At 38.9% G+C, this 16,676-nt stretch overlaps 2 protein-coding genes across 3 annotated transcripts in view; one reads left to right on the top strand and one right to left on the bottom strand.

Moving 5' to 3' along the window:
- Positions 1-3,664: 3,664 nt before the first annotated feature.
- Positions 3,665-8,851, top strand: Fam162b (family with sequence similarity 162 member B). Its single transcript, XM_005363607.3, has 4 exons — positions 3,665-3,834; positions 3,956-4,064; positions 6,659-6,767; positions 8,737-8,851. The coding sequence occupies exons 1-4, from the start codon at positions 3,678-3,680 to the stop codon at positions 8,833-8,835; spliced, it is 474 nt and encodes a 157-aa protein (XP_005363664.1). The 5' UTR covers positions 3,665-3,677; the 3' UTR covers positions 8,836-8,851.
- A 4,024-nt stretch (positions 8,852-12,875) lies between these two features.
- Positions 12,876-16,676, bottom strand: part of Kpna5 (karyopherin subunit alpha 5) — a 42,332-nt gene continuing 38,531 nt past the window's right edge. For both annotated transcript variants that reach the window (XM_013352428.2, XM_005363606.3), the window contains exon 14: positions 12,876-16,252. In XM_013352428.2, the coding sequence (XP_013207882.1) occupies positions 16,065-16,252 (188 nt within the window). In that variant the 3' untranslated portion in view covers positions 12,876-16,064. The remainder of the gene's footprint in view (positions 16,253-16,676) is intronic.

Genomic DNA, 16,676 nt, shown 5'->3' with positions numbered 1-16,676 from the left:
AAGAAAAAAGGAAATTAAATGGTGAGGTGGAACACAGCTGTAACATTAATTAACCCTTGAGAGGATGCAGCAGGAGCCAGAGTTAAGGGCCAGTGAGAGGTAGGCTGATGTGTGTGTGTGGGGGGGGGGAGGCTGCATTTGCAGGCTGTGAGTAGGGGACATGTACAGGGATAGGGAATGACAGGGAAGGTGTTTGTAGCATTTTCCAAGAGCTGTCTTCGGTCAAGTCCAGTTCCAATGTCTTCAGCTATGACTGTAAGAACTCAGATCGTATTAACGCATGTCACATCCTCAGATACTGAAAGTGTTCAAGGTCTGTATAAACATAGACTTAGGAAGTAATTGTAGGATCTTCGCTAAGTTTTTGCTGTTCCCTTGAGATCTCTCCTCATCTGCCTTCTTAAAGTTCTAAGCGTTAGAAGAACTTCAAAAATGTTCGCTGATAAAAATAAAAAGTCCCCTCAGTTTGTTGTTGCCTTTTCTGCTGCCAGTGTCCTAAGTGTTTGCTGGTGTCCTAAGATAAGCAGGCCTCACTAGATAAGTTGATAAGTTCACCCCAGCACTGGAAACCACTGAAATGAATCTGCAGGGAAACTGTCATTTTGAACTTCTCCCACATACAGATTAGTAGAAGGTCAGAAAGCAGTTAGTTAAGGTCCTCCTAACACTTCTCTTGGGAGAGGAGAATTTCCTGGCAAGGGAACATCATCCCAGACAGAGTGGCAATTCCCAGGGGCAATGCTGTAACTCAGTCTTTGCATCTTTTGCCTTTGACTAAGACAGACGGTGCAGTTTTCAATTTAAAAAAAAAAAAGAAGAAGAAAGGAGAGAGAGAGAGAGAGAGAGAGAGAGAGAGAGAGAGAGAGAGAGAGAGTTTTAAGAAGTAATCATGGTAGGTGCAGAAATCAGGAAGATATGTTATATCAATGGAAAACAAATCTCGAAGGTACAATCCTGAAAACACTCTTTTCAAATAAGTGACATGAATCTTTGGGTTGGGAAAAAACAACAACAACACAAAACCAGATAGGGTCGGCTGAAACTATTATGGATGAATACCCTCTGTGAAGGGCACTGGCTGTGTGCTGCCATGTCAGAACCTAAAGCATATAGCAAACACTCACTAAATATCTGTTTAATGGATAAATATGATGTTCTGGCTGAAAATAAATAAATACAATCATTTTTTCCTCCTATTAAAATGATTCAACTATTTTTTTAATTTGTTCTAATTACAGATCTAAGGAAAGCATTTATGCAGCTGTAAGTAATTTATGTAGGGTTCTACCCCAAAGTCATAGCCTAATCCTAGAGAATAGAATACAAATTATTCTCTATCTTGTGACTTGAGTCCTTATTCCTTTGCTCTGTGCTGTGTAGGTCTGTAACACTAGGGGAGGTTGAGTATATGTGCACACCATCTTGTTCACTCTAGAAAAACAAATTTACTCAGTTAGATTAATACTTTATGGTGGACTGTTAATGATGAACTATTTCCCAGATGCTTCCCCAGTGATGTGAAAATAAAATAATTGAAGGGGAGACTTTTCAAGTAACATAATGGGAGAACCATCAGATATCTGTGGCAATGCCCTTTCTCAGGTAGGGTTTCAGTCATGAATTTGGTTCCATGAATATTTATCTGTAGAGTGCTAAGTGTTAGGCAACATAGTCAGTACTACAGATACAAGATAGAAAGGGATATATATTGTGAAGTAGTCTGCTAGGGGAAGTTTTTCTGTATATGTGTTGTTTTTATTGGTTAATGAATAAAGAAACTGCTTTGAGTCTATAGCAGGGCAGAACAGAGCTAGGTGGGGAAAACTAAACTGAATGCTGGGAGAAAGAAGGCAGAGTCAGTGAGAAACCATGACACCAGAGACAGACGCAGGATGAAACCTTGCCCGTAAACCACAGCCATGTGACAATACACAGATTAATAGAGATGGATTAAATTAAGATGTAAGAGCTAGCTAATAAGAAGCTAGAGCTAATAGGCCAAACAGTGATTTAATTAATACAGTATGTGTGTGTGTGTGTGTGTATTTGTGTGTGTGTGTGTGTGTGTGTGTGTGTGTGTGAAGTCTGGGAAGCCAGGAATGAACAAGCGATCTCCTACTACACATGTCAGTCTTTTTTCTATAACTAGCCTGAAAGAATCTATTTTAGTTTGCTTCTCCGTTAATGCAATACACACGACTGAAAGCAACTTAGGAATAAAGGGGTTTGTTTGGCTTACAGGTTCCAGCCTACCACCAAGGGTATCCAAGACAGGAACTCATGGCAGGAACCTGAAGACAGAAACCGAAACAAAGACGACAGAGGAAGGCTGCTTACCAGCTTGCTCTCCAGGGCTTGCTCAGGTTGCTGCTTATATCACCTAAGACCGGCCCAGAAGTGGTACAGTGGGCTGGACCCTCCCACATCAGTCATCAATCAGTCAATTTTACCTACAGCAGAATCTTATGAGCACAATTTTCAGTAGAAGTTGTTCCCTCTTCCAAGCAACTCTAGTTTGGTCCAATTGGTGAAAACTAAGCAGCACAAAGTCTCCTCTATTTTGAAGGCTTGAACTGGTCAATTCATTATTCAATACCTAGCTAGCATCTACTAAGCGTCTCTTTTTCCCTACCCATATATACTGGGAACATAATAACGAATCCTTCTGGTCAGAGAACTCTCATTTGTCTACAAGGAATTTCATAAATTAAAGTGCCCTGGGTTCCTGGACTAGGTTGGGAATGCTAAGGGAAAGAAATCATGTCTTCTAAAGTATTATTTAGAAAGTCAGATCTCAGCATCCCAAATATCTCCAGCCTCAGAACTAAACCCAACTCTTGCTACTATATTTTTTGTTTTATATACTACTCCCCAGCTAACTGTATCTTTTCACTTGCCACTGTATCTTTTCACTGTTTGTTGCTATCCACTGCTCCCCAGTTAACATCACTGCCCTATACCAGTTTTGAGAAACATCTAGTACATAGTAGGGCTTTTGTGGCCAAGGCATAAATGAACAAAAGGCACAAATTCTGTTTTTACAAATGAGATCAATATTAGTTCATGGCTTTAAAACTCTTATGTTACATGGTTAAATGTCTCAGCTTCAAAGACAGTTGTGAAGGCTTAATCCACGCTCTTGTTACAGACACCAGTCCGCACATGGGATGGTTACAGAGCTGATCTGTGAGTTTCTTAGTCTAAGAGAATCTGGGCATTGCCGAGAAGACCTGCTATTAGTCTAGTTAGAAGGAAAACCATCTGGAAATTCAGCTACAGGTACAGGGCTGCTTCGGGGTGTGGAAGGAATCTTTAATTTGTTTAGATTTCCTGCCCTTGCTTGGTGAGATTTGTCCTTTCCTGCATTTGAAAGTCTGTAAAAGTTTAGATTTATTCTCTAATGGGACCAAGGCTGAAATCCTGAAACCCCTACCTACTCAATACCAAGAAATATCTTTTAAATGAGTCGCATGAGCTGTCTCAAGGTTGGTGGGTTTGCGCTCCGAAACTTTCCCTCGGACCCGCGGCTCCTGCAGGAGAATCTTTGCGTGACAGGCCTGAGGCTTAACTGGGAGCAGACCATGCTTAGCTTCAGTGCAGCCTCCGGGGCGGGGCGGGGCGGGGTCGGCGAGCTCCGGAGCAGGCGGCTGTGGTGTCCAGAGAGTGTGGTGTGCAGGATGCTCTGGGTCCGCGGCAGCGTCCTGCGCTGGGGCTTGGAGTTCACCGTCCGCCGCGCCCCTCAAACTGTTCCGAGTTGGCCGGGATGGGGTCCCCGGGCCGCGAGTCACCCCTGTAGCTCCAGCAGCCAGAACCCCAGAGGTTCTGAGCCCCCAGGTTAGGGTAGGGAAAAACTGGGAGGAAGAGGGCTGCGAGAGGGCGGGCCAGGGGCTCGGACTGGAGGGTTCAGGTTTGCGGACGTACTGTGCTTCTGATCTGCCTATCGCTTTCGCTGCAGAGAAGGTTCACAGGATCCCCGCCCAGTACAAGCCTTCGCAATTTGACAAGAAAATCCTGCTGTGGACCGGGCGTTTCAAATCCATAGATGAGATCCCGCCCCTAGTACCGTAAGTGTGAATGGGGTCCTTGACTGGGTTTCGCCCCCAATGGGAGACTCGGGAGGGACACAGTGTCCTATCCGTGTGCTTGCTGGCCAGGGGCAAGGCAGCCAAGGTGCACACTAACAGTTATTTACAACATTCCCCTAATGTGGGTAAATGTCAAGGTACTTAACTAGACAGTGGGAAGCTGGCGTTTTAGAGAGCAGATGCTGAAGGAAAAACCAGGAATTTAGCGGGCAGTTCCCACTCGTGTAGACACGAGTTCCTGGAGAGCTCTGAGCAGACTGAGTACGGAGTACTGTGATGGTTAGCAAGAACACGATAGGGTACAGAATTGAGTAAGAGATATTTCTGAGCATGTCTGTGAGGAATTACTAAATTAGGTTAATCAATGTGGGAAGATTGACCGGTGGTGGTGGTAGCGGAAGCGGAGTGTGTGGGGGGAGGAGGAGTGGGGGTGGTCCTGAACGAAATAAAAGAGCTTGACTTTCCAATACCATTACATATATGGCCGTCTCAACTACAAACACCGCGCTTAACTCCATGATAGACTCCATCCTCACTCTATGCACACCACACCACAATGACAGACTGTGAACCAAAGCAAACACATTCTTAATTTGCCCTTGTCAATGTACTTTATTACAGCAATGATCAAAGTAATTAACATACTTAAGTTAAACTAGAACCTGGGTGGTGGTGGCTGGGATGATAGAGACCTAAAGGGGCCCATGTCAGGGAATGTTTTCTTACTGCTCCATACAAGGAAAGAGTCCTTATAGGACTTTTTGACTACTGGAGAGTAGCCATCTGGTAACAAGTTTCCTGGCCCTGGGATGCTAGGCAACTTCATCATGGTTGGTTTCATCCTAAATGGCTTTAAGTGAAATGGAAGTGGCAAATCGTGTGTTGGGAAAATGCACACTCAGTAACTCATTGTGAAGCAATGAAACTTGCTCTTTGAACAACAGTTTAAAAAATGTGGAAATCTGAAATCAACTTAAATATATTTTCTAATATTATAAACAAATTTTATTCTTGACATATATAGACCCCAAACTGTTGAAAACATGAGTCTCAGAAAAATTTGAGGACAAGTTCTACTTACTAAAATATAGTATTTTAGAGTCAAAAATGTGGAAAGAATACAAGTAGAGCAAGAAATAAAATTCCACCCTTAGTTAGTTTGAATTTTGATATCTACCATTATAACAGATTAAGAATGTAAAGAATCTGCAATGTTGCAAGTTAATTTCCAACAGAATGGATTTCTCTATATTGCACCATCACAGCTGAACATGGGAAAAGATCCATTTCAGAGTCAATTTAATTCCCCCAGGATCACCGTCAACAGAAATAACATATACAGGAGCATTTCACAATGAATAAGACACTTATAACAAGCATTGTAATTTTGAGCTCAGAGTATTTGTATATGTTTTCAGTTTTATTGTTTTTATAATTTTTGAAAGTTTTACTATTTAGGAGGGGCATTCTATTAAGATGTTATGCTTGCAACATAAGGAATGTTATTCTCTATGATTTTAACAGACAAATAATTAATAGAAGACCTATGGTTTTTGCACTGCACACTAATTTTGTTTATAGTAACTGTGCCTTTTCTTTTGTTTTTAACTGCTAAACTAATTCTGTGTGCCAGATCACAGCTAGATAAGTAAGTTTAAAATGATCAGATCTTTTAGGCTTCATCTGGAAAAAGAGCTGGCAACAAATACAATCTAATAATGTCTCCTTGGACACTAATTGAGCCTGTTTGCAATTGACGTTTTAAGCTTAATTCTGCCTAAAGTATAACAAAAACAGGCTACTGTATTTTTTGAGACTTTTTTCCAAATTGTGAAAGAGTTAAAGTTTTCCTTTTCAGGAGAAATTTAACACATCTTTATGAATTTTTAAAAACTTAACTAACTGCATTATAACTAATCATAAATAAACTTTCTAGTAGATAAGAATGTCACTCAATATTTTCCAGAGTAAAGAACCTTATGCATATTGATAAATTGACAGTTAATTATCATGGAAAATTGGTAAAGTTTTCTTTCAATATAAAAGTACCCAAAGTTTGATTCCCATTGTAACAGTCTTGTGAGTAGTGTTGCAAAAATCTAAGGTAATTGTACTATGTGTACTTGCATGTAGCTAGTCTTGTTGGAGAATAAGGTAGGAAAAGACAAGAAGAAACTGAACTCTTGAAAGAAAAAATGGAAAGTGGTTTTAAATATAAGCTGTTCCAAATAGTTTCAATTATTTTATCCTAGTTCAGAAATAACAAGCCATTGTCAAACAATACACGCTAGTAGTTTCATCTTGATCAATTAGAAACCAAATGTTTTACACTGGTTTCATAGGGGCTACCTCTAGTTTAAGATTGAAATCTGAATGAATGTATGCCAATTTGAAATTGCTAAGACAAATGGGCTAGCATTTGTTACAGCTATGGTTTGCATTTGGGGAAATAGTTGAGCTATTCGATCATTATTTATCATGATCATCAGGAAGCTGGATTGCTTTAATATTAGCAAATATTAAAGTATCAACAAATATACTAAATGATTAACAAAATGCCCATTTTGGTTTAGGCCTGAAATGATAGATGTTGCCAGGAACAAAGCTCGAGTGAAAACTTGTTACATAATGATCGGGCTGACAATCATTGCCTGCTTTGCTGTGATTGTGTCTGCCAAAAGGGTGAGTGCCTCCCTGAAATCGATACCCAGTGGTGGTGGGCAGGGGAAGAGGCCCAGGGGCAGACCCCTTGTCTATCTTCTGGAGGTCCAGGGTTCAGTCTAAGCTTATGGGGTAGGGAGAGAAACAAGACTAGTTACAAGAAATGTTATAGGCCTTGTTCTGAATTCAGGGGTTGACTATGCTGTAAGAACAAATTCATCTCTGGATCCTGGCTCTACCCACATGTGTATATCATAATAGATACAAATCTGTTCATAAAAATTTGCATCCAAAATTAATTGGTCAAGAGAGACAAAAGGGTTTTTTTTCTATTTGTAAAGTAACAAAGAGTAGTTTAAAATCTGCATAAGAGCTCTGTTGTGTGAAAGTAAAACGGACTAGCTCATTATCTGAATCACTAAGTAGCGGTTGCACAGAGTTAGGAGATAAGCGTACTGATTGGAAGTGGCTTTCGGGGTTGAGTATGAGCTGCTCTTTGCCATCTTCCATGCACACTTCCTGTTTAATATCTATAAAGAGAAGTGGAGAGATGACCCATTTCACATTCTGTACGCTGCCTCTAACCTTCCTGTCTCTGGATCCTCTGAGCTATTTTATTTTATTATTTATTTATTTATTTATTTATTTATTTATTTATTTATTTATTTATTTTACCATGAGCAGCTTCAACAATACTGACAGATGCTCTAAAAGACTCCATCTCGGAGCTGCCTCTAGACACACTCTACCTCATTTGTCCCGTGACTGGACTGGTTAGAACTGGCTGGGTAGCCTGACCTCAGTATCCTCCCTTCTGGGGTATTTCAGCAGCTGTCATTCCTCCTTCTTTTGGAGTGGCAGGCATTCAACAGACTCCAATGCTTGGATTTCTTTTTAAAGTTTTGTATATGTATATGATGTGATCAGAGTCAACCCCTTTACCCTCTGGAATTTTTCCTTTCACTCTGAACCCCATCTTATTTCCACCTAGCCATGGCTACACCATTAGAGGAGAGAACATGACACCCTCAATTCTTTACTCTTCGGGTTTTCACATGTCTGAGTCCCCTAACCTAGGGCAAGGACCAGGTGTCATTAACTTAGTAAGGGCACGCTAACCATTGGGGTTAACTTACCCCTACAATGTGCTCCTCAGAGGAGACACTTCAGAACCATACTGACTGGGCTGAATATTCAAAAGTGAACAAATCTAAACCATCTCATTGTTAGCCTATCCTAGATGATTGCTTGCCAAATTGACATTTCTCTGGTTTCTAGAACTCTTTTAATGGGAACTATATCCCACCCCCCTTTTTTGAGACAGGGATTCTCCATGTAGCCCTGGCTGTCCTGGAACTCACTCTGTAGACCAAGCTGGCCCCAAACTCAAAGACTGCGATTAAAGATATGTGCTACCACTGCCTGGCATGTATTCTGCCCTCTGGCTGAAACCATTCCCATCCAGCCTGGCATCTTTCTCCCATCCCCTGCCAGCACAAGCCTTGAGTTTCATTCATTCCTAGAAACTGAGGATCTCCCTTTTGGGCTTCAACGATGGAAAATATTTCAACGTATGTTTTAGCCAACACACATGTCTATTTTAACTAAGAGAGATGGCAGCTGATTCCTGGTATCACTATCCAGTTGACTAGAAGCCTAGCATCTTAGGTGATTTCCACCATAACATTGAGCCTTTTCTTCTTCTTTCCTCCTCCTCCTCCTCCTCCTCCTCCTCCTCTTCTTCTTCTTCTTCTTCTTCTTCTTCTTCTTCTTCTTCTTCTTCTTCTTCTTCTTCTTTCCTCCTCCTCCTCCTCCTCTTCCTCTCTCTCTCTCTCTCTCTCTCTCTCTCTCTCTCTCTCTCTCTCTCTCTCTCTCTGGATACTATGAGAGTTACTTAAGGTACCTTTTCCCGTTTTCACTTTACAAAGGCTTTTCCATAGACCAACGATGCAAGTTCTTTAAAATGTATTGTGTTGTGTTTTATTTTTAGGCTGTAGAACGACATGAGTCCTTAACAAGTTGGAATCTGGCAAAGAAAGCCAAGTGGCGTGAAGAAGCTGCACTGGCTGCACAGGCTAAGGCTAAATGATGCTAAAGTGTCAAATACTCACTCAGAAGCCATTACTATTATTAGCAATAATAAAAGATTGATAAAATATTTGCTATGGTTTTATTTTGGTAACAAAAACACTAAAATCTTCTTAATGCTGTAGTAAACATTTACTAACACCCATTAAAAAATTGTGAACAAAAGTATAAGTGTCTTGGTAGATTTTTACACAGCAAACAGAAGGCAAAGGGACACTAACCCACTCAAGCATATGACTCGGGCAGGCCTTTCCCTTCTCTCCCGAATTCCTCTGTCTTGCTAAAAACCACTAGATTGCTTTTCTAAATCTAGCCATCAAGGTATACTCCCTTATTTTGCCACTTTCTCCTTCTAAGGCTGACTACCAAGGTCCAGAAATTTAAAATCCCTTTGGTTTATCTAACACGTCCAATTAAAATTAAATGTGTCATCCTAACATGGGGTTTCCCCCTCTACCTTTATAAACCTTCATTTATCTAAGTCCCATATCTGTCTAGAGACATTTCTTTGTCCCTCTGGGACAAATACCTTTTCTCTTTTTCCCTTGTCCCCTTCTCCTCCTCTCTAGTTCCCTATCCACTTTACCACGTCTTGGGCCATTCTAACACAGACCTTCCCTTTTCCTTCTCTTAAAAATTACACCAGCAAGGTCATTTGCTGCTGTTTTTCTGCCTGAGTCAGAAAGCAGCCACTTTAACTTTTCTTTCTTCCTACTTAATAAAGGATCTCTGGGGAAACTGGTGTTTGGGTGTGGTTTGTGGCAAATCTGGGGTCCGGGAGTAAGCCCCTGCTGTTGGGGGTGGGGAGTCTTCAGGAGGAAGCTCCAACTGAGTGCAATCCTGAGTAAATGTATTGTTGCTATGGACACAGCCGTGACAAAGACCCCAGCCCTTGAACCCATGGGAAATTAGCAAAGCTGTTTCCCATCTGGCTGGGCTTGAAATTGGGAAAAGCTTCTTCCTCTGATCCAAGTGCCAGTGTTTACAGAGGATTGATCAGTGTGTACAAACACTAGCAACTGCAGCTTCCTCCTCCAGGATGTTTACAATTCGAGACAGCCTGCCAACAGACACCTCCTATGGAGGCTAGCTTATGGCTCCCCCTGTGCTGTATATAATAAACGGGGTGTGTTGGTGGTAGTAGTGCGATTCATCAGTGTGCACACTGCACCTGAATTTATTCTAGAGCGTGCCTGTCCTTTCTGCATTTCCTTGTTGTCAGAATCAAGTCTCGAGATCCAGACTCCACGGATTACAGCACTGGTATGCTCGCTGCCCAAAATAAAATCAACAGGACTCCAGAACTCTACTCTCTCACAACGTGGAACACTGAAAAGGTAACCATTGTTCTAGGTTTCCCTGTTGATTAGTTTTACTTGCTTTTGAACTTTCGATGGAATCATACAGCATGCAGCTGGTGTATGGGCTTTTACCATTACATTATGATGTTCATGCATAAAGTGTATAGCTACGTTCTTCCTTGTATTGCTAACTTTCACCCATCAATCGTACCTCATGTATGTAACCCAAGCACTGTGCTGAGGCAGTTTTCCCATGAGGTCAAAGATAGCCTGGACTACAGTGTGAGACCTTGTCTCCAAACAAAGAAACAAAAACACCAATACTAATTTTCAACCCAAGTCTCTAGTATTTGGTACCTGGATAGTCCCTTCCGTTATACTTTTCCTAGCTGACAAAAAGTCTAAGAATTATTCCAGAATTTATTTTATTGATGAAGTATTAAAACAGCAATTATAAAGGTGATTTTAAAAATAGAAAAAGACTTGGGTGGTGGTGGCACACAACTTTAATTCCAGCACTCGCAAGGCAGAAGCAGGTGAATCTCTGTGAGTTCGAGGCCAGACTGGTCTACAGAGTGAGTTCTAGAACAGCCAGGACTACATAGACAAATCCTGCCTCAAAATAAACAAACAAACAAACCATTAAAAAATAAAAAAGGTCAATCACCTTCAAATGTTTTAAAAATCATGCACCTTGGGGCTGGAGAGATGGCTCAAAGGTTAAGAGTACCAGCTGATCCTTCAGAGGTCCTGAGTTCAATTCCCAGCAACCACATGGTGGCTCACAACTATCTATGAGATCTGGTGCCCTCTTCTGGCGGGCAGGCATACATGCAGGCAGAACATTGTAAACATAATAAATAAATTTTTAAAATTCTGCTAAAAAATTATGTATCTTGCCCTACATGCTCTTTATTTAGTATGTAATTTTTAATCATTAGGGTTTTTTAGCTTTACAAACTGGTTTTCTTACAAAAAACATAGAATGCCTTAATAAATATGCTCGGGGGCAGCATAGCAAAAAAATAAATAAATAAAAAAAAAATAAGCAAAAAAACCCCAGAAACAAACCAAAACCAAAAAAACACCAAACAACACTTCCAAACCTAGAAACTAAAAAAATTAAAGGCAGAAACTTCAATAAATGAAACCAGACAAATCAATGTAACCAAATTATCTCAGAAAAATATGAGATAAAAGACAAATAAGATGCAAGAAAAAAGTGTATAACTGCAAGTGAGCCAGAAGCCTCCTTTCCAGCTGTGAAGAGAACATAGCGGACTGGTGCCATTTCCTGCCAAAACGGAGGAACAAGGACTCAATTTGAACTCTAGCATAAAATGTCAGAGAAAAATGTGAACGGGCAGTCATTTGGGACCTATGACTGCCCTATTTGCCTTCCTACAGAGTTTAAAGACAGCCAGCTAGGCAGGGAACCCCTGAAATCTGAGTTAAAAGCCAAGACAGGCAGAGCTCTGTCCCCTTATGCCAATCATAATAGGTAAGCATAAGGGGACATGGTTTCACAGAGGCAGCAGCTTTCTTCTGTCTTCAGATAAATTGAGCAGGTGTAGTTACTACCCAAGGCCAGCAAAACAACCCCCAGAAAGGGCAAGTAAGGGAAAACAATCCTTAGAACTCACCCATGACTGGGCCAGTCCCCTTGTAATTCACAGGCTATGGGAGCTGCTCAGACCAGCACTGCCCAGCAGCAAACGTTGTCCTAACAACTGCTTTACAATTTTTTTTTTTGTAAAAAAAAGAGAGAGAGAAAAAAAAGAAAAAATTAAAAATAATTTTTTTTTTTTGCCCATGTAACTTAACTGTAGGCTGTTTCATATCTTGGCTGTTAATCAGTGCTACGATAATAACCCAAGGTGCACTTATTTTTTTGCTGTAGCAGTTTCATTGCTTTGGGATATGTACCAGAAGGGCTCAACTTCATTAGCCATCAGACACACACACATCAAAACAAAATGAAATACTATCTCCTTCATTAGAATGACTATTAGCAAACAGAAAACAAGATAACAAATGCCGTTCAGGATGTGCAAAAGAGAGCCTGTATATACTACCGATGGGAGTAAAATGAGTAAGACCAATCTGGACGTGTGCAACTTTCTAAAAAACAAAAAACAATTAAAAAACAAAAACAAACAAAAAAAGTAAAACCTTGTGGGACTTGATCACTTTGCTTGACAATGTTTCAAGTCTTTTGTGAGATCTACACTACTGCAGAGTTTAAATGAGATGCCTAATGTCATTCTGGCATTTAAATACTTGGTCCCTAGTTGGTTTCTGTTTAGGAAGCATAGGAGATATGGCCTTACTGGAGGAAGTGTGTCACTGGGGTGAATTCTGAGGCTTCAAAAGACTGGTGTTGAGGTCTCCAATCCCCCTGGAAGTTGACTGGACCATGGCGCTTTATCCTGGCAGTAGAAATGTGTTTACTACAGCGACCTACTATGCTTATGCACTAAACATCTCATTAAAATCACTGTGATAACTGACAGAACTGATTTATGTCTAGCATCCTGCTACTTGTTCTATTTTTGGGGGGAGAGGTCCCCTTTTTTCTCTTTTTCTAACTAGTTTTGAATGAACTACTTTTTATGTTTCTTGTTTTATAGAAATGGACAGACTGTTAACTGATGGTTGCATCTGTTTTTATTCCATTGGGAACATACAATCTCAGCAATAAAAATTAAAATAAACACACGTATAAATGCAACTGAAAACAGTATTTTATTGTGTTTAGTAGTGTGTAACATTTCATAATATTGCATAATGCTCAAATGTTTGTTTATTTAGTTTGGTGAGAATCTCCTCATCTCATCTCACTTCCCAATCAGGGGACAACAACATTTTAGAGCCCTACTATCCGGGCTACTTAATAGCATGTCACATTTCAGAAAACATCAGTGCTATGTACTGAAAGGAATAGAAGTTCATTTTATTTCACAGTATCAAATTAAGCAACAAGTAGATTGCTGAATTAAGAACAGTAACAAAAATCCACAGACTTTTTTAAGCTTACTTTTTCCATAATACTCCTTAATAAAGAAGAAAAACTATAAAAGTGGAGGTAATAAATTCTTCTTTAGTTCTGCACCCACTGAGTCAATCTTTAACTGCAAACAAGTTTCAGGAACCAAATGAGAAGTTATTTCTGTGCCAGCAGATATACTTTAAAAACAAAAAGCAAAACAAAGCAAAACAAAAAATACCCTGGTTTTGGTGCTACCAATAGGTGACAAATGACACTAAAAGTTAAGAACACTAAAAATTAGGCTAGAATAAACTTTCAAATTAAAACTTACAGTAAAAACAACTAAATGAACAGTAAGAACCGAGGACAGTGCATCAAGTAGTTATAAAACAAGTAAGCATGATTGCATAGTTCAACCAGTAGAAATTCAAGATCAAGTAAATTTAACTAAAAGGACCAATTTAATTAAATGGACTCTTTCAAGCATTTTTCTTGGTATCTGCATTAATATCATAAGAATTCCCTAAAACACATTTTATTTTATTTGGCACAGTACTTTTATAGAAGTGTCATACATCTTAGAAAAGCAACCTATCAAGTTGTGTCACAAGGGACTATATTATGATAATGAAAACAAATTTGGGGGCATTTTACATGGTGCACCTACAAAGCTATCTCTTAGACTTGGTTCAACAAAAAGAATTAGACTTAAAGTGGTACCAAGTACCATACATTCAAATCTAATCAATTATGCAAGATGCAGATCCAATAAATTAAATGTGTATTTAAATGTTTAAAGTATGTTCAAGTTCTGTGCTTAGAAATACATTTGTCCCACTGGCATATTCTAAAATCTCCTTTGATAGGTCATTCATTCTATGTATCTGCAAACATTATATGTATTTGTGTGTATGTTTCCATGTATGTGTATGCATGTATACACATACACATATACAAGTTTCTTCTGTAAGAGCTATTTTTTGGAAGATTTGGCTTAGAGATTTGTTATAGTGACTACTGGGTTGTCAAAGCAGGCACAGCTGGCTAGGTTTGAAGTATGCTGCATCAACAAGTTCAACTAACTGATTACAAAGAACTGAATACCCTGTCACCATACACTTATAAACATCGGCACCATAAAACAGTGTTTATGTAATAAATTCACCCATCAGCTTGGTAATCTTTATATCACTACCCTGTTTCTTTGAATGTATATAATATAAAAGGAAAACTTTTTATACTGAACTCTGTAACTTCCATTATAATAAAAAGGGCACAGACACAATCTTCTACTTAATAGTATAAAAAGACCAACAGTTACAGTCAGCCCTATGGATGGAAACTATTTAAACCTAGATTTCATGGTTGTAGAGTTTAAGTGTCTTGCTAAAGCTTAGATTCATGATATATAGCTTACAAAGTGTCCTACTATTTAAAAGTACTCCCATATACACATTCCTATGCCACATGCCTCTGACTTCCAGAAGAAACATTACAGAAGCTATCATAAATGAAATATTTTACAGACTAGACTATGAATCATATCAAAATTGTTTTAGTCCCCATCTTAAAAGCGCTGTAAATTAGGTTTTACATAAGTATTCTTAAGTATATAGCTAGATATATCCATAACCTGTATATAACTATGAATCCAAAGACTGAGTTCAACAATCCCACATCCTCTTAGAAAATTCTACCAAGCACAGTTCTATGGGCATAATACACATGTAGGTAAATAAATATAAATTTTCTATCAAAATCTTTTTAGACTTTCATATTCCAAGAGACTGCTTGCTGTTAACTCATAAAACACAAATTCAGACTGGCCGATCTGATACAAAGGTCATCAGCACACAGTTCATAAGCAGCAGCATCACCCTCTGTGCATTACTACAAGGAAATATTCCTAATGTGGACTCCTACACATTAAACCATCCTTAGCAGTTTTCATTACTGTCCTCTTTAGTCGAAACACTAAATGCATTTAACAAAATTTAGTATATAACCTTGTCATTCAAGTACTCAAGTTCACAACTATACAAAGAATAAAATTGTTTCAAAATTTTCTGAAAGTTCAGAGGAAACAATTACATTTTTAATTAAGTAGCTACTTTATACTCATGATCACCTCTGTTATGATCCTCTTTAAAATAAAGAGTGAGGATAAACACTATTCCAAAAGGGATAGCATATCTGGATAAAATATAAAATATACTAGACTAGTAGTATTTTACGTGAACAACACAGATATTTAAGTGTTTTTTAGGTATACAATGTGATCAACACAAACAGCTTCTCTCTTCATATCTGCCACATTTGAACAATCAGCACACTATTTCTTCTGTTTTATAAATAAATTCTGTATGCTTTCTGTTGCAATTGTTTGGAGTATAACCTATAGCACAGTGATTTATAATCTAAAGTAATAAAGATTATCATATTTTAATTCAGCTCTTATATGACTTCGTGCTTCTGAAGCTTTTTTTGCTTTTATGTTTGCTTCAAGACAGAGGTAGATTTAGTAAAGCCTGGGCACTGCCAGACTTCCTGCCAAAATGCAATTATCAATATTCACAACACTGCTATTGTGCAGTTTTCAAGAATACTTGAAAAGTTCAGAACCATTATATAACACCAAGCCCTCCTTTTCAAGCTTGAGTGAAATAATTGCATAATGGATGTATATTCACAAATAGCTATAAAAGTTCAAACAACAGAAGACAAATATAGCTACATCAAAATGAACAACCAAAACAACAAACAGAAATCTATTTTAAAAGGGGTGCATCTGAATGGAAACTTTTGTTTCATTTTTGCTTTTTAAAAGTGCATCGTATTTTTTCTTTTCCATATTACATAAAAATATTTCTACCAATACTGGTAATGTGAAAAAGAAATCAGAAGCTAGCCACTTTAGTCAGTCATTTTCTTCACCACCCGTTAGAGCTGAAATCCTTCCATTGGGGCCTCCTGCTGCTGAAATACAAACTGTTGCTGGCTTTCATCCACTGTAGGTACAATGCTGGGATCATCATCTTCTACACCAAAATAGTGTTCAATCAGATCAAAAGCCTTTTGATAAATTTCCTGATTTTCATGACTTTGCAGAAACTCAATTTTATCCAAGCCTATCACAGAAAGAACACATTCAAGAAACAAATTATTATTAGGGCTTCGGTATATATTATATGAAAATAACAAAACAATAGCATCCATTCACTTCAGAAATTTTTCTTTAAGAATGACGAGTATAGGAACCTAGGGATGTAGTTCACTTGGTAAGAATGCTTGACTCGCACATAGGAAACCATAGATTCAAACACCATTACTGCATAAAACCAGGCAAGTGGGACATGCCTGAAATCCTAGCACTGTATAGGCAAAAGTTCAAGATCATCCTTGACTACACAAAGAGCTCCAGGACAGCCCAGGCTAATGAGATCCAGCCTTTCTAAATAAGAATACATAAATAAGTAAATTGGGGTGGGGGGGAAGTATAGGGAAGTACAACGTGAAGACAGACACCAGCTAGGAAGGAAGATTACAAGCTCT

This window comes from Microtus ochrogaster, linkage group LG9, assembly GCF_000317375.1.
Source record: "Microtus ochrogaster isolate Prairie Vole_2 linkage group LG9, MicOch1.0, whole genome shotgun sequence".
In the NCBI taxonomy this organism is placed as follows: domain Eukaryota; kingdom Metazoa; phylum Chordata; class Mammalia; order Rodentia; family Cricetidae; genus Microtus; species Microtus ochrogaster.
The sequence above is the reverse complement of the archived record's forward strand: the minus strand, read 5'-3'. Positions and strand labels throughout refer to the sequence as shown.

Coding starts and splice junctions, on each gene's coding strand:
- Fam162b (XM_005363607.3), top strand. CDS start 3,678: ATGCTCTGGGTCCGCGGCAGCGTCCTGCGCTGGGGCTTGGAGTTCACC. Junction 3,835..3,955: donor CAGAGGTTCTGAGCCCCCAG/GTTAGGGTAGGG, acceptor CTTTCGCTGCAG/AGAAGGTTCACAGGATCCCC. Junction 6,768..8,736: donor TGATTGTGTCTGCCAAAAGG/GTGAGTGCCTCC, acceptor TTTTATTTTTAG/GCTGTAGAACGACATGAGTC.